The sequence below is a fragment of the Agelaius phoeniceus genome, chromosome 1, assembly GCF_051311805.1.
Source record: "Agelaius phoeniceus isolate bAgePho1 chromosome 1, bAgePho1.hap1, whole genome shotgun sequence".
Lineage (NCBI taxonomy): Eukaryota > Metazoa > Chordata > Aves > Passeriformes > Icteridae > Agelaius > Agelaius phoeniceus.
In genome coordinates this window covers 44,522,102-44,545,586 of record NC_135265.1, presented here as the reverse complement: position 1 = coordinate 44,545,586, position 23,485 = coordinate 44,522,102, and the positions used below count along the sequence as shown (strand labels likewise).

Here is a 23,485-nt window from a genome sequence, read left to right as displayed (position 1 = left end):
TTATGTTATTATGAGGGAAAATCTGGTCTTTTTACTGCATTGAATGTTCTTCCCTAGGTCATCCTTCAGCAGCACACAGCACAGCATTTCTGGAGAGCTCTTCCATCAAAGCAGGAAAGGCCAAGAAATTTTGCTGAAGGTTAAGCAGTTCATGAAGCAGCACATTTATCCAGCTGAGAAGGTAAGAGCTTTTCATCAACCTGTTTATAAAGGAACATTTTCTGACTAGATGCTATAAAAATGTAAAAATACGTATAGAAGTCATGTCTTCCTGGTTTGTTTTTTTTTTTTTTTTCCAAAACAGCCTGATTTTCATGCAGTAATGATTATGGCATTAAAAAATATAATCAGAAATCATTATAGACAGCATTATTTCTTTTCAGGATTAAAATACAACATTAAAATGTTGTGTGCATTGTTAATTAAAGAGTTATTTTTTAAACTTTTGAGGTGTAAAACCTTCTCTTTTTAGAAAGAGTTACTTTTTAGAGGAAGTTGCCAGAATACTTGTTAGATTAACAGCAACCTAGAACTCTTAGATACTGAACCGGAAGATACCTATTTAAAAATAGAAACTGCTGATTTGAACCATATGAAGATGCATTTTTCTGTTTCTTGCTTTTTAGGCTGTGACAGAAAATGGGATTGCAGAATGTGTCAGAATAGCTTCATTCCTGAATATATGTAATACCAATGAAAGTTTGAAATCAGATAATGAAATATACACAAAGTCCATAGTTAGTAGAAGGGAAAATTAGATGAAGTAGTTTACTTCACGTCCTAGGAAGGTTAGGAATTTCCACATAGGAAGTTGGTTCAGCTTTTAGCCTTGTGGAAGTATAGATGGCTTTTGATGCAGAATTTGTTGTTTTGCCTTTTTGAATTATGTTTTTTTCCAAGTCAAGCAGAAATGCAGAAAACATCTTAATCTAAACCTTTAATGAATACATCTACTTATCACAAGGAGGGGTCGAGGGCACTAGCTCTTGATGTGCAAAGTTTCTTAAAAAGTATCTCTGTGACTAAGTTGGGATTGTAGTTTTGGATTGTCCAAGAAAGCCTTGCGATAATTAAAATATTTTCTTTAAAAAACAAATGAACCACAAAAAAACATGCAAGTTTTTCAGATGAGTTGTGTTGTGCTTGGATGTTATTTCTGGTAACGGGTGTTGTGAATCAGGACTTGTGAATTTGACTTGGCCATTTGTCTTTATTGTGTCATTTTCAGAATCGGGCACTACTTTTATTCATTTTATAACTAGGTTTAGGCCAGGTTTGAAGTTCTGTGCCTCACTAAAACATGTTTGTGAAAATACTAAGATTACTGAATTCAGAGGTTCACTTAAAACTAATGACTGGTGCTTGGAATGACTGCTTACATTATCTGTTCAGGAATTATTTTGACAGGAAGAGAAAATGCTTTTTTTTCCTCACAGTTAAGAAAAGATTAGCTGGGTTATGTGTCTGAATCTTAACTGTCAGTACATCAGGCTTTTATTTGTTGTTTTACTTTTGGGTTTGTGCCTCTTGTGTGTGCTGTTGTCAATAGGTACTTTTATGTCCAGAAAATACTGACCTCCTAAGATACTATCTCCATCACATACTTTAAACCATCCCAAATAGTAGTTAATGTACTGATTGGGGTCATCTGATATTTAAAGTCTTGCAGAATGAATAGATTGCCGTTGAACTTACAATGATATATTTAATTTTATAATGCAGCCAACTATATAATGTAAACCTGTGTTGAATATTTTTTACTTGGTTCCTTGGGTCATAGATCTGGAAGAGATGTATTATTATTTGTGTGTTACATGTGTTCTTAATTTAACAGTATCTTTTATTTTGTTTCTCTAAGGAAATAGTAAAATATTATACTGAACATAGAAATGCTGAGGACAAATGGAAGAAACCACCACTGCTGGAGAAACTGAAGGTATGGGATAACAAATATTTTTAGCACTCTAGCAGTAAAAGAGCACAGACACAGAGGATAAGAGTGATTGGTATATCCTGTCAGAGAAGTTACTTTACATGGAAAGAAACAATGTGAGGAACAGTGAAAAGAAAGGAAGAGGAAAGTATGGAAAAGTGAGAAAACAAATGAGAGAAAAGGAAAACAAAATGAAGTCTGAGAGGGGTATATCTGAACTTTAAATCAAAGACTGAACCTACAATTTCAGAATAGCTGTTGCAAAAACCATCAGATATATTGGACAGTAGGGTAGGCAGGAGCAAAGAAAATGTGTTGCAAACCAGAATTAATTTTTTTTTATGACTTATTGCTGATGTTTTTTCTGTTGATTCTTGTGACAGGAATTAGCCAAAGCAGAAGGTCTGTGGAACCTTTTCCTCCCAGATGTCAGTGGTCTCAGCCAGCTTGACTATGCCCTAATAGCTGAGGAGACAGGGAGATGCCTTATTGCTCCTGAGGTTTTCAACTGTCATGCACCAGGTTAGCAGCCCTGGTTTAATCCCAAAACTATGGCACTGGAGCATTAAAAACTTGGGTGTCTCACACCTTACAGGCTGTGTGTCTTGAGCAGTAATCATGACTGCTGATTTCTTACAGACACAGGAAACATGGAGGTCCTCCACATGTATGGCACTGAAGAGCAAAAGAAAGAGTGGCTGGAGCCTCTCCTAGAAGGGAAGATTAGTTCTTGCTTCTGCATGACAGGTGAGTTTTTCTCTAGAAGAAAGTTAGAGCCAATTGGTTGAAACTTCACATGGTGTATGCAGGGAAAAGTAGAAAACTGCAAGTTGCATGTTACAGTGGACATTTCTGTACTAATTCAGTATCAGTGAATGTGCTTGAATATAAAATCATCTATGAGGTGTGAATGCAAACTGGAGCAGCCTTGGTGCCTTCCATGGTAGCTGCCAATTTTCATGGTTACAATAATTAGTATTTGCTTTCTATGTATTTTTAGCTTCCTTTTTGTACTAGTAAAATAAAATTTATAGTACCAAACAGGTTTACAATAGAGCTTACCCTTCCTTGTAGTGTGCTGTGGAGTTCTCTAGACATGCACAATTGAGTCCAAGTATGATTATTGTGATTAAAGTTGTATGGTTTTGCAGTCTCATAGATTTTTTTTTAAGATATAACCCAGAAATAACTTGCTTTATGTCCATAGCTCAGCATTGTATTTAGTTTTGCTCCTGAAGGCTTGTGGCATTCAGCATCTCTGGAAGGTAGCTTTTGGAACACGTGATGTCAAAATCTTGATCCTCCTGTGTCAGATGGAGTCAAGAGAACTCAGCCTTGCAAACACTTACTTTCCAAATTCTGTTTCACTGTTTCCCAAGAGGAGATAGATACTTTAGTTTTAAAGTAGATTGCCTGTAAAAAGATGTAACAGTGAAAGGAGAGAGAATATTTCCTGTTCCAAAAAATCATTGATGACATTTTGTTGACAACTTCATGTAGTGTATTCATAAGCAACCGCAAAATTATTTTCAATCTCTATTTTCGCTTGGGAAGAAACCAGGAGGAGAAAACAGGCTGGGGAGAAATATGACTGTTACCTGTAAGTACAATGGAAGGATAAAGGATTTTAAAAGAGAAGGAAGGGAAGAAGGCTGATTGCAAAGGGTGGTCCAAGCCCAAGAACAAGTACATTTAAACTGGCTGTGAATAACAGATTGTTGGAAAACAGGAATTCTTTTGACCACCAGCAGCGAGGGTCTTCAAAGAGTTTTTCAACTGGGGGCAAAACTTTTAATAGTGTATCCAGAGCCCTATATTTGTGAAGGTTGTATTACCTTTATATTTAATCTGGTGGTTTGTTTTCTTCCTTTGACACAGAACCTGATGTGGCTTCAAGTGATGCCACCAATATGCAGTGCACTATTGAGCGAGACGGGGACAGCTACGTGATCAATGGCAAGAAGTGGTGGAGCAGTGGTAAGTGTGGAAACCTAAATAAGAATGGCTAAGGTAGAATTTTTTCCAAGACATATTAAAACAAAAGTTTTTGTGCTCCATTTCTGAGATGAAAATTTGTCTTCTCTTGAGTAAAGGCAATAGAATGTAAAGCAGCAGGAGATGAATTGAGCTTTTGTTCTATGAACCAAAGTCCAAGATTCAAGTCCAGTTTGGGGATTTGGGCCCTTTTTGGAACCTCTGAATTTTGTTTACAGAATGAATGCTGCTATTTTCTTTAAACATTACCTCTTTCTATCAGTCAAATTACACATTTATGGCTTTGTTTTCATGAAGCTGTCTTTGGCTGCTTTTGTGAGAGGCTTGAGAGTACCATGTAGCTACAGTAAAATGTAGCTGCTTTTAAAGTAGCCTGTGATGCTGTTGGACAGACTACTAAAGGAGATTTCCTTATGTTATAATTCCAGTAAAATCAATGCATTGTACTGTAAGTGGCAACTGTCCCTGATATTTTAGTACTGTTACTTTTTTTGCCAAAACCTGTGACAGTGACTTGAGAGTCATCATTCCCTGGGAGTTTGGATTCCAAGTAAATAAACTGAGTTGTTAAACTTGAATGTTTCATTTATGCACACTATTATGACAGCTAGCTGCTGATACATGCTTGTGCAATACTTGGAGTCACCAGAAGATAGATGTCTCTCTCTGTTCTACTCCTGTAAAACTGGAAGCAAAAAGAGGCATGGAATCTTGTCTCCTGACCTAAGAGTGTTGCTTAACTGCTGGCTTTTTAGCCTTTGCTCTGGGTCAGTGTCTCCCAGCTATGCATTGCAGTCCCTGAGGAAGTAATTGAGAAAGTTTTAGGGGATCACACACACACAAAATAATTTTCATAAAACAAGAAAGTTTTAGGGGGTCACACACACAAAATACTATTATGTGAATTATAAAAAGGAGAGTAAACATAAGATATTCTTTGATTTGTCTTATTTTTAATAAATACAAAGAGTGCAGTCAGATTTGCATAAAGACAGATGCATAAAAGGCACTGCAATCCCAAGAAGTTTGAGAAATGTGTTCATTTGGCTCTGTATTAGTCTCTCTTTCTGCCTGGCTGGGAAGGTATTTTTTTGTTGTTGTTGGTTTTGGTTTTGGTTGGGGATTTTTGACTTTTGGGACATTAAAACCTTGGATGTGTGGGAAAGACAGAAGCCTGGCAGCCTGGTCAGAATGTCACTCTGTATTGTGAAGACAAGCCATAAATCACACATGCAAGGAGTAGTTACTTCATGGAAGAAGTGGGGTGTCTTATTATGCTCTGCATTTGTACAGCAAATCCAGTATGGCTTAAATAGGTCAGATTAATGGTGTATGTGTAGAAAACCTGTCAGGCACTTCTGACTTACCTGTTCATGCCCTAGTATTTCTCAAAACATTCTGAGTAGACATTCTGTAAGCTTTTGTCATCCAAACAGGGAGAAGAGGCTCATGTCTTGTTTATGCTACTGTTGTTTCTTGTCTGTCATTTTAGAGCTTTTTGTTCCAGTCCATACTTGTGTAACTAGGAACAGTATCTAAAAATGAGACATGGCTTTCCTAATCTTTAGATGAGACATTTTGTCAGAGCCCATAGGATGTTTGAAGACAAGGACAGAATGCTGTAACACCACTTCTTCATTTTGAAAGCTAAGCTAGCATGCCAGTACATTTGAAATGCTTCCAGTGACTCATGGAAAACTGCTGTTTTCCTGGAACCCCTGCTAACACTGTGGCAGGGGATGGCCTTGGTACCTCTCTTTGTAAAAATTGTAAATCCATGAGCTCCATATGGAATGGGAAGCTCTCTCTGTTGTCAAGCAAGGCCTCTCTCATTTGTTGGTTGGTAAATGCCTATGGATGAGAGATGTCAGTACCTACTAAAATAAAACAAAAATAAAGATAAGAAAAAACAAAAGCCAGTGCACTTTTTCTATTCTTTGATTTTATTATATCTTCGTATATTTTAGCAGATGCAGTTATTGCAGTGCTTGATTAATTTTAACAATTCTAAATGAAAAATACAGGCCTTGTATCTGAAGATTACCTGAACTTTTTAATACATTTATAAAATTCTAGAGTATGCCAGCCACCCTTCGAGCACTAGCTGAAGTTTAGGCTGAGCAGAAGAGATGAAAGGTCATTTTTCTGTAGTTATAGCAAAGGAGTTGCTGGAGTGTTTTTGTGGAGAATGTTGTTGCTGCTATATATTTGTAGAAACACATAGAGAATGGCTTTTCCCCCCTCTTTCTCCCTCTCAATTCTCAGCCATAAGCTTATGCTTCATTTCAATCTGCAAGGTTATCTATGGAATGATAGTTGAGTTGAGAAATGGAGCTGAACTGTTAGGCAAATGTTCTAAAGTTTTATAAAATAGTTGGAGAAACACAAGATTATTAACTTCTGGTACAAAGGTTCCTGTTGTTTGATTTGTTACATTTTTTTCTCTCTAAGCGTGTTTTAATCACATGCTTAGATGTGTACTAGTCGTTCGTTACACAGTTACTTAATTGCCTAGTACTGTGACACTTGGAAATTTAAATCTTGGGGGTGTTTTTAGGTGTTTGGGTTTTGTTGTGGTGCTTTTTTTTGTTTGAGTTCTTTGATGTTGTTGTTTAGTAAATATCTCAGGTTGTTTCTAGGGGTTTCAGTATTCAGTTCTTGCTTGATTCCAATAAACACGTTCCACTTTAAAGTGCTTTGTGATGTCTTGGCAGGTTCAGAAATTCATGTGAAAGCTGACTTGCAGAGAAGCAGCTGTAGAAGCAATACCCCCTGGAATTAGTAAACAATTCCTTTGGTTATGTAAGATGATGGAAGGAATGGAGGACCTATATAGTAAAACTGATTGTTTCTTCAGTAGGGTCTTCATAATTCATAGAAATTTCTTCAGGTCTTCCATTCTGCTGCTGTCTTCTCCAGTACCCATAATTTTTTGCAATTTTCATGACGTTCATTTTGAAAGAGGCGCCCAGGAAGGTGTAGAGGAGGGGGTTGAGGCAGGCATGGAACAGAGCAATGCTCTTGGTGACCTGGAGTGCCACATCCATGGTTTTACTGGCCTGGCAGTCTGTCACCAACATGTAGATGATGTCTATGGCTCGCCACAGCTTCACAATGTTGTAGGGTAGCTGGGTGACAATGAAAGTAGCCACTACTGCCAGCAGAACCTTAAAAGGCCTGGACTTCTTAACATTTGCAGACCTAAAGATTGCCCGAGCAGTAGCAGAATAGCAGATCAGCATTACTAGGAAAGGAAGCAGGAATTCCAGGATAATTTCCAGGATTTGAATGGTTGATTTTAAGACTGTTTCCATGTTCATTGGAAATATGGGAAGGCATTCGTTCATCTCATTGTGTTTCTTGACTTGATTAAATATCAGCTCTGGGATACTGAGGAAAGTGGCAGCCAGCCAGACACAGAGGCAGGTAACACTGCAGTGTTTGCCCACTCTTCTATGGCCCTGGGATTCAGAAGTGGCCCTGTATCTATCCACGCTGATACAGGCCAGGAACAGCATGCTGGAGCTGAAATTCATGGTGTACAGAGAAGAAGTGAGCTTGCACATGGGGTTTCCAATTTCCCATCCCTGCACTGCATTTGCAGCCCAGAAAGGGAGGGTGAAGAGCAGGAGCAGATCAGCGATGGCGAGGTGCATGATGTACACGTCTGTCTTGGTCTTGGGTTTCTTGCAGTAGGCATAAATTGCAACCACTAAGGAGTTTCCAGCCACTCCAACTGTGAAAGCCAGTGCATAGAACACTGGGAGGAATAATTTTCTGAAATTTCTCACATCACTTTTTTCACAGAGAAGCTCATAGGTATTGTAATCTATAAGAGGGTTGAGGTCATCCTCCTCATCGTCAATCCAGTAATCTGTTGAGTTATTCATGTCTCAGATTGTGGCAAAGCTACAAGATACAAAAAAGTGGGGAGAAGGGAATACTAAAGAAATAATATTGGGTTAAGTTGTAAAATTTCTGTTGAAACCTAAAACCCATCTTCAGGGCTGCTTATACATCTCAAATTTAAGGAACTTAGATATTCAGAATACATTTGTGAATAATCAAAGTGAAGCTAGACAGTAACAGAGGCAGAGCAGACCATCTCAAGTTCTCATGTGAAATAGGGTAGCTGAGGACATCAGTGTGGGCAATTCTTGTAAAATGGATTCAATTGAAATGCTTTCCTTACCCTTAGCAGTTGAGGTTGTATAATGCCTGGAGTGCCCCTCACTGATTTCTGCATTTGAGTCGAGGAGCCATCATTGCTTTACCTGCTTTGACTGTGTTATGTTTGACAAAATTCCATTGCATATAACTCTTTCTGTACTTTTGGGGGGTTGGAATTACACCTTCCCCTCTCCAGCCTCTGCAAAGCAAAGCAATATCAGCTGAAGGCTGTAAATGCTGTTACAATCAGGTGTATAAGGAATACGAGCAGATTAGAGCTGAGGCAAGCAGCTGTCTGCTGTCATAAATTCTGACAAATTTTGGATATGAGTCTAGTACAGGGAGAGTGTTTTTGTTTGTTTCTCAGGTACACTGTACATGCCCATTACAGAAAGCACAGCAGGGAGTCTGTTGCTGAACAGCAGCAGAACAAGCTTAATTTAGTCTCTATGCCCACATGGAATTTCTTACAGGAGCAGATTGCTGTGGGTACACTGCACCTTCCAGCTGGAGCTTCTCAGGATGTTATGATAGAAAGGAATTTTATTACATAGAAACTACCCACAAGTACCCAAACAGCTCAGAAACTCTGTTGTTTTTTGCGGTATGATCTCATGATAGATTTACTCTGTAAACCCTGAGGCTGGCTTCTTCTCACTGCCAGCTTAGGGTTGAAGTTTAACCATTTATATCTTCAGATTGTGTTTTAAGCAAGTTTGTGTGCTGCATTATTTTCTTCTTTTCCTGTAACTGTGTTCATTGACTAATATGCTGAAATTCTGTCTGTTGTAAAACACAGTCCTGCAGTACCCTGTTTCCTTGGAATAAATGGGACTAAGTTTTCTTAGCAGCAGTAGCAAAAATCAGCTCAGAATGAAAAACATGTTTGCCTTTTGGCATCATAGCAGTGTTTAGAATTTGAGGTCAATGTTGATGAAAGCAGATTGTTATCTGATATTCTGTCCCAGAGCTACAATTTGGCTCTTTCAAGCCTGAAACAAAAATGCAAATACCATTTCTGTTTCTTAGACATTTGTTTAAATGAATGTTTTAACTCCTGAAGTTTTTTGTAATATATCTGTCTACTAGGAAAAAATAAGTTACTGATTGATCTCATAATAAGGGATGCAGACCAATTAAATAGAGAGAAATGGAGAAATTTTTTTGTTTGATTTTTTTTCCAGTGATTCTCCTAGCCAGATTTTTTTAAAGTGTATTAGTTTAAAATTAACTTGGTTTGGCTCCATCTTTAATGACTTTGTTGTATTATTCTGTTAACATTTCAAAACACTTCCCATCAAACTTTAAAAAAGGATTACTCCTTTTTAAGTCTTGCAATTTCTTCTTTGTTGTTATCTTTATTGTCATCTTTAATGAGATGTGCAGAATGGAAAAGTACAGTCACTCTACTTAATACTTTGGCAAAGGGATGTCTGTTCCATGCCTAACAAGCTGTGTTATTCCAGCAGCAGTAATCTTTTGCAGCTTTATATTACTTTGAGGAGACATTTAATTATCAGCAGCAAAAGAACCTTTTTTTTTATTAATTTTTTTAGTATAAGAGAAACTGCAGCAAGAAGAGATTAATCCACTTAGCTGAGATTTGAGGAAAATTAGAAGTTAAATGAAAATATTTGCTTGTGGTCTTAAAACACTTAATACAGAACCCATCAAGGAACACTTAATCAAATTGTATCACTGGCAAATTTACTTGAAAGCAAACCACTCAACATTTCAGGGCAAACTTTAAAAGCCTGTGTATGACAAAGCAGTTTGGCTGTGACTCTGTGCTCCGCTGCCTGATGAGCTTTTGCCTGCCCTGAGTTCATGACAGAAACACAGTTATCTAAAATGCTACAGTTGACATTTGTCCCTTAAAAGCACAGTTATGTTTTGGCTCCCATGCCTGTTCACATTTGTCTTTCCTGGTGGTGCTGTCTCTCAGGCACACGAGCATGTGCCCATTGCAAACAGCCAAGCAGTCCCGTGGGAGTCAGACACTGAAGAGTGGTGGAAAAGCTTAGTTTAGTCTCCATCCCACACAGGGAGCCATGCCCATGTGGAAAATCTTACAGGAGCAGATTGCTGTGGGTACACTGCGTGTTCCAGCTGGAGCTTCTCAGAATGATATGACAGAAAGGACTTTTATCATGCACAAACTGCCCACAAGTACCCAGACAGCTGAGAAGCTGCTGGTTTTTCAAGTAGTTTCCTAGGAGGTATACTAATAAATTTATTAGATCTGCAACTGCATGCTTTCTTGCAGAATTGTTTCAGCCTTCCAGTCAGATAAAAATTCAGTGTTTCTTTGTATTTAAACTTCATGTAGGATTGTATGAATGATGGTGAATTAAGTTAATATCCCCAGTTTAAACAGACAGATTTTTTTCCTCTGATAAATTAAGCAGTATTTTGTCTTGCTACTGAGCAAATCTAATTTTGATACTGGAAAGGAGACGTGAATGATATATCTCTGTAAAGCCAACTTAACTAAGAGTTAACGTATGCAAAGAAGATATCATCCAATATACAGAGCAGTAAGGATTAAAACAAAACTAACCTTTTTTCAGCAGATGAGTAGCAGGTACTGCAATTGAGATGTGCCTCAGTGAAGTGATCTGAATTGCTCTAACATGTTGCATTTTGTCTTCAAATGCCACACCCTCCTGGGGAAGTACGTTGCACTTTCATTTTGACTTGACAGTTTAAAAAAACCTTTTGAAAATTGTGCTTTCCTGGAGACTTTTCTTGTGTTGAACATGTGAACTTCCTACATTCCTTCCTGTTCCAACAAACTGTGACTGCTCTGTGGAAGGTCAGGACGCTCTTACTGCCTCTCTTTGTTGTTTGTGATTTTATTCCTGTAAGTCCAAATGTTTAATACATCATCAAGAGGCTTTTGTCAAACAACACATTAAAAAGGCGAAAAGGATGGAAAGGACATGCATCTGGGGCTGAGTTACTGGCCCAGACACCACAGGGAGTCACTCCATTCTTTCCTCAGGGCAGTACTGTGCTTTTGATGGCTGATTGTGTAAGGTTTAAAGGAATCCTCACACCCCCTCCTTACATCAATTTTTAGGGGATACAATAGAAAGATGAGTTGGTTTTTGTGAGGTGGGGAAAGGGGTTCTTTCAGTGTGTGAAATCAGAAAGAGGGTAAGGAAAATATGTGAAGGCAAGTGGCAAATTGTCAACCAGAGTACAAGCAGATATTCCTGCATCCTGGGGGAGAGTTCTCAGGGGCTTGAATATTGCCAGCCAATCTCATAATCAAATTAGTGACCTGTTTGAATTATCCTGGATCAGAAAACAATCTAATGAGCTTCAGTAAATGCAGTATTGAAGCTCAGCAACAAAGAGAGATACTAAGGAGACCACAGGTCAGATTTTGGGAGTTTATGGCACACTGGTGCACCTGCCATGACTGGACTAACCTTCTGTTTGTGCTTCAATTATTTTGAAATATGTGAAAGGAAAGATTCTTAAAAATGGGCAGCTAAGAATGTAATGGGCAAATGTTTTCCACATGCTATATTTTGTTTCAGAATGACAAAGTAAAATGGGCTAGGAGAGGAATTGCAGCCTAGAGGAAGAGTGCCACAATATTTGTGCATATTTCTCCAATGCTTTCATCTTGAGTTATCATAGTACTTCAGTGGTGCTCTTCACAGTGGCAGAGGAGATGCTTGGGCTCCTTCCCAGCCATCTCCTCACAGGTCATGTCATGGCTTTGAGGCCTGAGCTCTGTCTCTTTAAAAAACAAATGAGACTTTCAGTTCTGAATAGGCTTTTTCTCAATAGGGTCTCCAACAAGACTGAATAATCAGGCTGGAGCTGAGAATGCTCCCAGGGAATTGTGTGTTGCCTGTAGAAGTGCCCAAGAGGTTCTGTGGGCAGGCTGTAGAAAGGCAGTTTGTGTGAATCCTGCCTTGCTTATTGCAGTTGCTCGGCTCCTTGAAACCTTTCAGGGGTTCAGGGAGGACAGATCCCTCCAGTCAGAGTAAAGAAGCAATATTATCATGTGTGTATTTCAGTAGGGTCAAAAATAACAAAAATTAGTAAGAAGAGTGAATACAAAACAGATCTTAAGTAAAAACACTTGTGGCTGTGTGGAAGTGGCATGAAGGCAAGGAAGAAAACCATTCCTAAGCTAAGCAGCTGCTCTCACTGGCACCACCAGAGCCCGTGAGCTCCAGCTGGGAATGACCAGCAGCGACATTCAGTGGCAGGACTGCAAAGGCCTTGCAGCTGCACAGCCCCAGCATTGCCTGTTTGCTTGCAGCTGCAACTGTAGTCCTTGCCCTCCATGAACCAGTTGTCTGTACTGTTATCTGGAGAAGATGAGATAAAACTGTGGAATAGAACATGCTAGTGGAGAGAAATTACTGCAGGCTCTTGATGGGATTTGCCTGTGTGTGTCACTTTTCTCCATCAGGAGACTCCCACATTCCAACAATCAGTACCATGCTGCCATATGCATCCTTGTAGGACCAACACCCTTAGGATGTTAGTCCTACAAGACCGGTTTCTTCTTGTAGGAGAGTCCAGAGCTCTGGAAGAACACTGTCAGGTCTGTAAGCCACCACAGACCCCTGACCTTTAGCAGAGAGAAGTAACCTGCTGGGCTGAGGGGTGCAGCAGCCAATGTGGCAATAATCATAGGTGTTCACCATTCAGGCAGTAGTTCATCTGGCCTTAGGCATCTTAGACAGAAAATTGAAGACTGAACACTGAAAAATAAATAGATTGTAAGAATTAAGGTGCTGCTGGCTTCTGAAAGCATAAGGTAGAAAAAATTTACCTTATGGCAGATTTCTCAAGTACAGGTGGTACTCAAAGGTTGCCACATTTAGTAGTCTCTACACCAGACAGAACCTATATAAGTTGGTTGTGTGAAGATCAGTAAACTTAAGCATTTTATACTCCTGATAGCAAAGATTAGGCTTCTAATGGGATTGTGATCAACACTCTAAGCACATTTTAAAATACTATCTTTGCCTCACTATGTGAGTGAGTGCCATGAAGAGTTCAAAAGTATAAGTTAGTTAAACCAAAGATGTTTGCCGGTGTAGCAGCATTGTGGTCTAAAAGTTTTGGTTTGTGCAGTCATATACATTGAAAACGTTATTGAAAGCTCATCAAAATGGAAATATGGTTAAAACTGACCACCTGAAACATCTAGTGTTTCTTCAATTGTGAGTTTTCTTGCAAAACTGCTTCTAACTCCTACCAAAATAACAGGCTTCCCTGACTCTTCCCCTCCATCCTCCAGCAACATCTTTGAATTCTTTAAGTGAGGTGAAAATGTCATTTACAAAAGAGATGTTTATTCCATCCAGGCTGTTTGCATTCCATCCAAAGCACTGGAGTTTTTCAGAGTCTTGCATTAGACCAGAACTTTTTTTCAGTGTTTTATGGATCGAAGTGACATAAAATTTATTTTAGTTTTTCAGGACTTAAGACTAAGGAGTGGAAGGGCCAGGAATCTGCTGTCCTTTGCTGTGCTTAGATAGGAACAAGCACGTATCAGATTGGAGTATTCATTTGCCTTCCAGAAATGTGTACAAATGATTTAGAACATCTAACCAGATGTCTAGCTCTCAGTGAACTCCTCACTGAGTTCTTGAAAGCTTCTTCTCAGGTTTTGTGAGTTTTTTGTTTGGTTTTTTTTCATACAATATGGTTAAATTTGCTCTTTGTTTTGAAGCAGAGATGTGACTTGAGGATTATTTACAAAACAGTTTTTCAGGTATTTCCAGAAGGTCAAAACATATTTTGTTGTAAACCTCACTTGAACATAGGTCTGTATTTGAAAATTGCACTTGTGCAATTCTTTACCTTTTGTGGAAAAGGAGAAGAGTCAAATACCCCTTGTGCAGGGGTGACATTTCCCTGTGCAGGGTAGTACCCTGCAAAGCATATGTTGGGTCATTTGGGGCTGATCAGCTACTTGTTGCAGTTGCCCAAATGAGCCAAGTGTTTGGGATCCAGTTTGGTAATTTTTTTTACCAAGTGGATTTATGCCTCTGGCCAAAGCTTTTCACTGGGATTTTTAGCTTGTTGGTGTTGTACAGGTTGTGGGCCACTGTCTAAGCCCTCTCTGGAAACAATGGCTGAATACCATATTGCAGAAGAGGAAAGTAAACATCTGGCAGTCTGGCCCTCCAAACAGGCAGTGTTTATCACAATTAAATAAATCTCTCTTCCACTTCCTGGCCATCACAGTGGCTGCTTGTTGGAGGAAGTGGCTTAGCTCAAAGCCAGGGGGTTGTATTGTCCAGACCAGAGTCTCCCAAGCCTTGTGAGAAAAGCTGCTAGAGAAGACATAAAGTTGTATTTGCTTCTAACCTCAGAATAAAGCCAAGCTGCTATAGATCAAGCCTTGAATTAAATCTCTACAAAGCTTGTCATCTGCAATAAAAAATTACTGATTGCTACACCCATTGGCTATTTTCCCTAGCTTTATTGTTTGTGGGAGGCTTTGAAAGGAATGAGAGCATGCTTTGGTACTAAGAAACCTTTAAAGAAAAAGAGAGGGAGGATTAAGGACCATAGAAATGTTGTTTTAATCAGTTGTAGAATCTTCTTCAGGACTAGTACATTAAAGTGCTTTCTTTATGCTACAAAGGCTTAATAAATATGTCCATAATAAGAAACATCTCAAGTAATGTTATCAATGGCTTGAAATGCTAACAGGCTATTTTCAGGTAACAATTTTCACTCAGATCTTTCTTCAAAGTGCAATTTAAAATAATTTGTGTAAAGGGGGAGAAGTCCTGCATTCCAGAGAAGTTATGCTGAAGTAGTAGCAAAGTTATCATGGTAACTCTTTGATAGCCCTATCTGCATAATTTGGTTATAATGTGGTTGGTGTTTCATTCCCACATAGACCCTCCAGTCTTGATAGGTTGAAGAAGTTCTTTTGAAAGTTTTACTTTTGAAATGGCAGCATGTCACCTTGATAGATGTGCTGTTGTATCACACTTAATTGCTCAGCCGTAATGGAGACTGAATCAGATTCCAGTAATCAGATTCCATTACAAGTACCTTCTTGTTCACTTTTCATAGGAATAGGTGATGGACCTGGAGGGTTTGGATGTTTGGCTTTTCATGTTCCTCTTCCCACAAGTCAGCTCCCTTTTACACATTAAGAACTAACGTGTATTTTGTTCTGGTGTGCTATTCAGAATATAAACACAGGGGTAGATTGCATTTCCTGCCTCACAAAAGGAAGGCAGTAGCGTTTCTTGTTATGAAACTTAATTTGATTCTACATTGAGATTTTATACTAAAACCAATTTTTGTGTTTGCCACTTTTTTAAGGTGCTGGGAACCCGAATTGCAAAGTTGCAATTGTAATGGGCAAAACCAAAAACTTATCAGCATCCAGGTAAGAATTCCTTGGAGACTCAGAATCCCCTATAATTTTTTCCATGGAGGAGTGCTGCTTGCAAAAACTTTGTTAAGTGAAATGCCATTAGTTGCCTTGACCAGTTGGATGTGCTCCTAAATTAGAAGGATGTTTTACACCTCAGCACCTGTCTCTTGTAGCCTGAGTTCCTGTTTTGCTGTCAGGTACTGTTGACTGAGTCCTCCCAACCTTTTCCACTGTTACCATCTTTCATTGGCATGTTTCCCACCTCTCTCCATTGCACCAGCAATGCACCAGTGTTTGTGCAGCTGTGTGGTGAACTGGATCAGGAAATTTTGGGGGCTTCACTAGCTTTATCTTAGTCACATAAATTTTAGTCTGCATCAGTTGTTTAGTCTGCATCAACAACCAACAACTCCGGCTTACAATTTATTTTCTAAGTGTAATGTTAAAATAATTAACACCAGGAAGAATTAAATAATAATGCTTATATAATAAAACCAAAACTTCTCCGAGCTTTCCGGATCAGAATGGGTACAAGTGGCACATCAGAGACCTGAAGTTACTGATTAAGTTTTCCACAAAGTTATCTGTAGATACAGAAAGTTAAATCTGAAACATGGGGTGTTGGTAAGGTGAAGGTGTGTAAGCAGAGAGCATTGCACATCTTAAATCACACCTACTCATTTTATTCCTAGATGTGTAAACATAATCCTTACCTCTTCTTCTTTGACACAAACACATTCAACTCGTTACCAAACTAGAATTGCAAGCTTTTGCAAAAATTTATACAAGTAATGAATGAAATGCTCCATGTCTGGTGTATTAATATCACACAGCTTGTAATGCAAAAGAACTGTGACATTTATATCTAAGATGGATTTTAGCCCAAATTCCATGGATAATCTGAAGTTTTTAGGTTTGGCTAGGTTCCACCAAGAAGCAATCAGTAACTTGCACACAGCACCCAGGAGGGTTTGCCTGGAAGTTATACAGACAGTGGCATGTTAAGCTCTTAGAAGCTGAAGAGAATTTAATAGAGGGGATTACGTGACACTCCACTTGCTAGAACTGGAGACTGAATTTAGAGACCTGGGGCATCACCTCCAGTTCTGTGTGACTAAAACCTAAATATTCTGAAGGAATGTAAATATGGGGATGGATTTCTCATTCCTAAGCTGTAGGCAAGCCAAGATGGTGATTCTGATAAGCTGGTTTTGAGAACAAAACAGAAAGGTAGAGGGGGAGGAACTGATTGGGTGATACAGAACAGTGTGCACAGAAGTGACAGCAGCAGGAGTTTCTCAGTCATGGTGACTTAGGTGCCACTAATATATTTTCACTTGTTGACTGGTGGGTCAAGAAGGGTTGAAGCCACACTGTGTGGGCAGGATGGTGCAGGTGGTACAGGTAAATCTCAGCACTGGCTTTATGCGAGTCCTAATTTAAGGATGGAAAATAAAAAAGCAGAAGGGGCAGACAGAAGGGAGGCTCAGAGGTAACTGTGCTTTTTGTCTTGATCAGGTACAAGCAGCACAGTATGATTATTGTTCCCATGGACACCCCAGGGCTGAAGCTGATAAGACCTCTCTCAGTGTTTGGCTACATGGGTAGGTGATCATATTTATCAGCTATATGTGTTTTAATTTATTAGCAGGCTCAGAAGCTGCAGTTATACTAATAAATATTGTGTATTTAATAAATCAGTATAATGGATATATAGAAGAAGGGTTAGGAACTGGAGGCCTGTATTTTTATCCTCTTTCATTTTACCCTGCTGTTGTGTTTTCTAACTTTGTAGATGAGATCCATGGAGGACATTTTGAGATACACTTCAATGATGTGCGAGTACCTGTATCCAATATAATACTGGGTGAGTTTCAGCACCGATTTATTTTTAATACATACAACAATGAACCAAGCTTTATGAGACAGTGGTTTGTGTCATGAATCACCATTAGTTATTTTAAACAGCTCTGGTCAGTTGAGGGAGCCCACTCTTCCTTTAGCAGCCTTCCTGCTGTTTGAATGTACCTTAGAGCAGAAGGAAGCAGGGCAGCTCTGGCTGTCATGCAAATATCATTCCCTTGAGGTAGAGCAAAGCAAAGTCTTTAAGTGCTGTTCTTCCCCCAAAACCAGCTCTTGCAGACTTTACAGACTTTTAGAAAGAATGTTGTGCTGCAGTCCATGGCCGGTACTTGGCAGAACTGAAAAAGAAATAATAAGCAGGCCACCACTGTGGTCCCCTGCAGGGAGAACTCTGCTCTACTTCTCTCACTTAGTGGAGATCCTGGTTTCTTCTATTTCCCCTCTGCTTCTTTTATTTTGCTATGGGGTCACTTCTGCTTGGAGCCTTGGACCCTTCCAAGAGGGAGTTTGCAGAGCCTGTTTTTCTTTCCAACCAGGTGAGGGCAGGGGGTTTGAGATAGCCCAGGGCCGGCTGGGGCCGGGCCGGATCCATCACTGCATGCGGTCCCTGGGTGCGGCCGAGGCCGCTCTGGAGATCCTGTGCCAGCGCGCGGCTCAGCGCGAGACCTTTGGCAAGAAACTCTATCAGCACGTAAGCACCTTCCCTCTTTGGCCCTGTTCACACACTCCACACACTGACCTTTGTTCTGCCCACACACAGCCTTGTGTGGCTCTGATAATGCACATGGCAGCAGCTGTGCCCTAACCTTGAATTCCTATTCATAAAGCTTTGGGTGGCAAAGGGAAAAAAAAACAAAGCATATTGCAAGGCTCTCATTTTTCACCATAATCTACAGTATCTTTTTCTTTTTTTTCCCCCTTTGCAATGTGCAATGAATTAGATATCTTTTGCTGGATTTGAATGTGGATTTTTTCACTGTGTGTTGTTCTCTGCTTTTCCTGATCAATTTGGACAGGTATTTTTTCAGGCATGCAGTTTATGCTTTTGTTACAATCTGAGTTCACCATTTTTGTGTATCCATTCTGTAACCTGGCTGTCTCCATTCAGAACCACTGGAGACATTTAGGGGTCTAAATTTCACTGAAAATGTTATTTCTTTGATCAAATATTTGTAGTTGCGTATGAAAGTACAGACCACATCAAGGGAAGATTGGAGATCGTTGCTCTTATCTTGCTCAGGATTGAAATACTGTTTCATGAGCAAGAGCTTGCTAAAATAATAAAAATATGACAGTCTGCTTTGTAGAAGAACTATTGGAGTTTGGTAATTGGTCTGTCATATTTCAAGTGTTCCTTAATTTTTCCCAACAGCTAGGATAGCTTTATTGGAAAAAACACAAGTAAAAGCAATGGAAAGAGGAAATTGAATTAGCATGTGGCACAGATTGTAGCAAATTGTGCAGATCCAGAGGGAACAACTTTACACATCTGTATTTCCAGTCATATCATTTCCCAACTTCCCTTCACCACCATAACCTAGAATGAGTAAGAGGTCCATGAGGCACACTCTGGCTCTCAGAAGCTTGTTGAAGTAACAGTGATGTTTGATGAAGCCACAGGCCTCGCCTGGAGGCAGCTGCAGAGCCCATGCAGGTCCTTCACTGTGAGGATGGCTAAGACAAGGTGAGGCTGATGGCTTCCCTGAGTACCAGGGTGCCTGCCCCAACCCAGGCCATCATTTATGGCCCCAGAAGCTGCTGACTGAAGAGAACTGAACACCCCATCTAGGTTTGGATCACCTTTGCTGCAACCAGCCAAGCTGAGCTTCCAGATTGCACTGAAGCAAGTGCTGCACATTTGCTTTTGTGTCCTACAAAATCCACAGCCCTAGAAATGGAGGCTGGGTGAGGCTCCAAACAGTTTTTGAACTGACAAGCATCACAAACATTTGTTTCTCCTGTGATATGTTGGCTGCAGGGGGGAATTAGCTAAGAAGAGCAGGGAAGGGCTGCCAAGATCATAACTTCATTTTGGATCCAGACAGTTACTAATTTATCATCAGTCAGAGGCAGCAGGCACCACCCTGCAGCTGTTCGTCTCTGTGTCATGCACCACACAGCACCAGTTTAAGCAGAAAAAGAAATTCCTCTCCCCTTTCACCCCCTTATTTCTATATACTGGGGCTTATCATATGGAGAGAAGGCTGTGAGGGGTGGTAAGAGGTAAAGGAAAGCAGGAAGGAAAAAGCAGGCATGGAAGAGCTTCTGGAAAATGGCCAGCACACAGTAGGGGTCTGATCAGGTGCCAGAATCCACAGGTTTTCCCTTTTCTTGTTTCCTGGCAGAGCAATTCTTTTCCTATCTTTAATATTTCTGTTAGTCAAGTGTTTTCTTTATTATGCCTCATCTTAGATATGCTTTAATTTGCACACAAGTGGCTGTAGGTTGGCTGAATGTGCACACGCTGAGGAAGAGGGGCAGCTCCATGTCTGCTCAGAGGCATTAACTGATGTTCTGATGTTGGCTTTGGGATCTGCAGGAAGTTGTTGCCCACTGGATTGCGGAGTGCCGTCTTAGCATAGAACAGGCTCGCCTGCTCACACTACAAACAGCCCGCAAGATCGACATGTTGGGCAACAAAAGAGCAAGGAGAGAGGTAAATTTTATTTTTTGGTAGCTAGGACTTGGTGGATGCAATGCCTGTGCATTCAGCTGGTTAAAAGACAAGGTAAAACATTGTTAAACATTATTATTTTAAGTGTGGAGTATAAATCCATGTTGAAAAGAGCCTTAAGATCTGCTTTTAGTTTTCAGAAGATTGGGGAGTGGTCTCAGTCAGAAGTGGAGATGAATCTGTTCAAGCATTGCTTGCTTGTCTCAACACAGTAAGATAGTTTTGAGTGACTGGAAAGTTTTACCATCCCCGGGAGCGGGAACAGCAGAGCTCTCATCCATCCCCAAGAGGAAGGAATGTACTGAGAGATACCAATATTCAATAAAAGTGTTGGGTAAATATTTTCACTTGGTTGTGAAACTATTACTGATAATGTGGTTCTTCTAACCACAGGTAGCCATGACCAAAGTGGTTGTTCCACGAGCTGTACTTAAAGTGATTGACTGTGCAGTTCAAGTGTGTGGTGGAGCTGGAGTTTCTCAGGATTTTCCTTTGGCGTTCATGTGAGTAAAAGGAGATTTCCTGTAGATTCTAAACATTTCTTTTATGATAATTTATAACACCTGTTTCACCTCAGCATGAAATAATAGTGTATGTCTCTTTAAGCTATAAAATTTAAACCAATTGTTTTTATAGTGCAATTAGCCTTACAAAAAATAAAAGCTGGCACTGGGCCTAAAATAGTTCTTATCAGCAGAAAAGAGGATGTGCTTCTAAAACTTAATGTTATCTTTTATGGCCTTGGGGAGAAGCAAAACTTCTGAATTCCCAGCCCACCCATCTCAATCCTGCCAGGAAGATTTTGCTGCAGTATCTCTCATGTGACAGCACTTTTTCAAGCAAGGAGTGTCAAAAGGGCAGCAAAATCAGTGCTGAGAGCTCCAGCGTGGCTGCTGTGGCACGTCAGGAGGCCAGGCCTAACTCAGCTCTCCCCCACAGGTTCGCGTCCATACGCACCTTGCGCCTGGCAGACGGGCCCGATGAAGTTCATCTCTCAACAATTGCAAGGTGGGAACTCCTTGATCAGTCCAAGAAACTCACTGCAAAAATCTAATGTCAGCATAAAGCCTTCTCTAATGGAGGGAAGATTAAGGCAAAGTTTCAGTGTAATAATGGTATCTAAGATAAAACTGAATGAACACAAAAACTTGATTCTAACTGGAAGCAATTCTCTCACTATTTTCACTTATTACACTTAATAATTATGGGCTTGCGTTTAAGAATTTGCATAACACCATGCAATAACTTATCTGGGTTTCTTTATAATACTAAATAAAATCTATTTTTAAACAGGCCTAAAGTGTTTTCTTTGTTCTGAATCGAAGCATTTTATCCTTTTATTGTAGAAACAGCAGTTTTGAGTCAGAAGTCCCACACAATTTAATTTATTGCAAGCTAGGCTAAACTTTTGAATTTGTTAAATTGACAAACACTGGAGGTAGTACCTTGCTTTTTCTTTTCCAAAGCTCAGCTGCAGTCCAACCCTCTGCTCCCCAGTTCCTGCTCTCAGCTGCCTTCCTTGTCATTGAGACTGCACTCAGTCCTGCCCCCAGCCCCACTCAAGTGAGGCTCAGGGCAGCACAGAAGGCTGGAGCCTGGAGTGATTCCTGGAGTTAGGATAATCACTTCTCAGCTTACACAGGGCTGGTAGCTTAAGGGCAGTGAAGTTACGGACACAAGGGTTTACTGTTTGCATAAACAAACAAACTCCCCCCTCCAAGCTCCTTCCTGTTGGAGCCTGGGGAGAACACCCTGAGCTTGGCTCAGTCTTCAGGATGAGGCTGTGCCAGTTCTGTCCTTGAGCCCAGAGCCGAGTGCTCGCCTCAGGGTGTCCAGCTACAGCTGCAGTGGTCACTCAGGGGGTCAGTGGCAGAGTACCTAGAACTAGAAGCATTCCACAAAGTATCCTTACCTCATGATACTTAAAACCAAGATTATAACCTCTTTTGAGAAAGCAGTAATTCTCGTTTACATTTCCATCCACCTTAGTTTCCTCTTGCTTCCTGCCAAGAATGTTTTCCAGGAAGTTGAGAGTGTCAGCAGGACAGTGGCTGAAATGCACTTCAACTACAAAACCACCTGCACTACTACATATGGTTCAGGAGTTCTGCTCTAGGCTGTCAAAACCTGCACAATGTGTTTTTTCAACCAAGAATGCCCAGGATCATATTTAGCCACATTCCAGTTAGGGTCTTGGACGACCCTCATTTCTCTCACTTTCAATGAACAGCTAGACAAGAATACCACTTTTATCTCATTAACAAGGCTCTTAATTCCCTTTATTTTAAAATTCTATGTACATATGAATGATCTGTATAATGTACACTCAATATAGAAAGTTTTTATATACTGGATAATGTATAGAACATTTCACAATTACACTAATTTCTTACATAACATGTCAACTTTTTAAGGTTTTTTTGCTGAAGCTTCGTCAATTTGGTCAAGCCAGTTATACATACAAATGTCTAATGCTGTTTGATCCGAGGAAGAAGATAATGTTAATGATTAAGGACATGAGTGAACTGGTGCAGGAACAAACCCTTTTAGGTCATGTTCAATGGAAGTGATCACATCAGACTGAGAAATGAAGGGATGCCCTTTTAGTGGGGTCAGTGAGGTCAAAGTTATTTTAGCCCAATTCCTCTAGACTGTAGCTCAACTCCAGTCATGCTAATTCGTAAAATATAAAAACTAGGAAAGTTTGATTCACAGTCTTGTAAACAAATATAAAGGAACAAAATGTGCTTATGTACAACAAGAAAAAATTCTTGTGTACCCATTTCAGCTGATCCACAGAGTGCTTTCTTGTGTTACAGTGTGGAAGTTAGAATCACTGACTTTTCCTAGAAAAAAAAGTCATAGAAAAAAGGAATAACACTGTCATAAACACCTGGCAAGGCAGTAAGTTCACTTCAATGTATTGGAGGAAAGTGCTGTTCCTCATCACTGGCCAGTCTGCCTTTGTCTCTTCCACAAGGATTTCCAGTCCTTAGCTGACATCTCCCACTTCGTTGTCTACCGGGGGTGGTACGTTGGGCATTACGGATGACGTCGTCCCTGCAGTGAGGTAACCAGCAACTCCAGGGCCTTTCAGGAGGAAAACAAATACTGGGCATTAGTTCTCCCTCAACTGGGTGACTGAACAGCTTTATTCCCTCTGGGAACACTCAGATACATCATCTGAGTCAACCAGACACCTTACACAAGAACATTTAAGAGTTTTTCTTTAGATTCTCTAAAATCTAGGAACACTAGAAACTAAGACTTCTTAGTCTACCAAGTGGAATAGCTTGTGGGGACCATTTTTGGGCTTGCTCAGTTTTTTTTTATTCTGATATGCCAATAAGAGAACAAGAACCCCAATCACCTGCATTACCCATCTCACCTTCCATCATGGAAGCAACAGTAAAGCAGGGATGGCATTCCTTTGCTAAAGAAAGGCCCTGCCATGGAATTAAAGTGAGTT

At 40.0% G+C, this 23,485-nt stretch overlaps 3 protein-coding genes across 7 annotated transcripts in view; 1 reads left to right on the top strand and 2 right to left on the bottom strand.

Annotated features, from left to right (window-relative positions):
* ACAD11 (acyl-CoA dehydrogenase family member 11) overlaps positions 1 to 21,310 on the top strand; it is a 29,058-nt gene extending 7,748 nt beyond the window's left edge. For 2 of the 4 annotated variants that reach the window (XM_077177740.1, XM_054628171.2), the window contains exons 9-20: positions 58 to 181; positions 1,859 to 1,936; positions 2,317 to 2,455; positions 2,573 to 2,680; positions 3,812 to 3,910; positions 15,425 to 15,491; positions 16,998 to 17,083; positions 17,275 to 17,346; positions 17,879 to 18,033; positions 19,882 to 19,998; positions 20,410 to 20,519; positions 20,956 to 21,310. In XM_077177740.1, coding sequence (XP_077033855.1) covers positions 58 to 181; positions 1,859 to 1,936; positions 2,317 to 2,455; positions 2,573 to 2,680; positions 3,812 to 3,910; positions 15,425 to 15,491; positions 16,998 to 17,083; positions 17,275 to 17,346; positions 17,879 to 18,033; positions 19,882 to 19,998; positions 20,410 to 20,519; positions 20,956 to 21,070 — 1,270 coding nt within the window. In that variant the 3' untranslated portion in view covers positions 21,071 to 21,310. The other 2 variants (XR_013182169.1, XM_077177748.1) reach the window with 2 other exon arrangements.
* Positions 5,799 to 10,747, bottom strand: ACKR4 (atypical chemokine receptor 4). Its single transcript, XM_054628209.2, has 2 exons — positions 10,659 to 10,747; positions 5,799 to 7,837 (listed from the first exon to the last, which is right to left on the bottom strand). The coding sequence occupies exon 2, from the start codon at positions 7,816 to 7,818 to the stop codon at positions 6,757 to 6,759; it is 1,062 nt and encodes a 353-aa protein (XP_054484184.2). The 5' UTR covers positions 7,819 to 7,837; positions 10,659 to 10,747; the 3' UTR covers positions 5,799 to 6,756.
* A 963-nt stretch (positions 21,311 to 22,273) lies between the features above and the next one.
* Positions 22,274 to 23,485, bottom strand: part of DNAJC13 (DnaJ heat shock protein family (Hsp40) member C13) — a 56,381-nt gene continuing 55,169 nt past the window's right edge. For both annotated transcript variants that reach the window (XR_013182165.1, XM_054635813.2), the window contains one exon: positions 22,274 to 23,106. Coding sequence is in view for 1 of the 2 variants with exons in the window: in XM_054635813.2 (XP_054491788.1) it covers positions 23,009 to 23,106 (98 nt within the window). In the remaining variant the exon portion in view is untranslated. The remainder of the gene's footprint in view (positions 23,107 to 23,485) is intronic.

Bases quoted from the DNA above. Each gene is read 5' to 3' on its own strand.
- ACKR4 (XM_054628209.2), bottom strand. From the start codon at position 7,818: ATGAATAACTCAACAGATTACTGGATTGACGATGAGGAGGATGACCTC.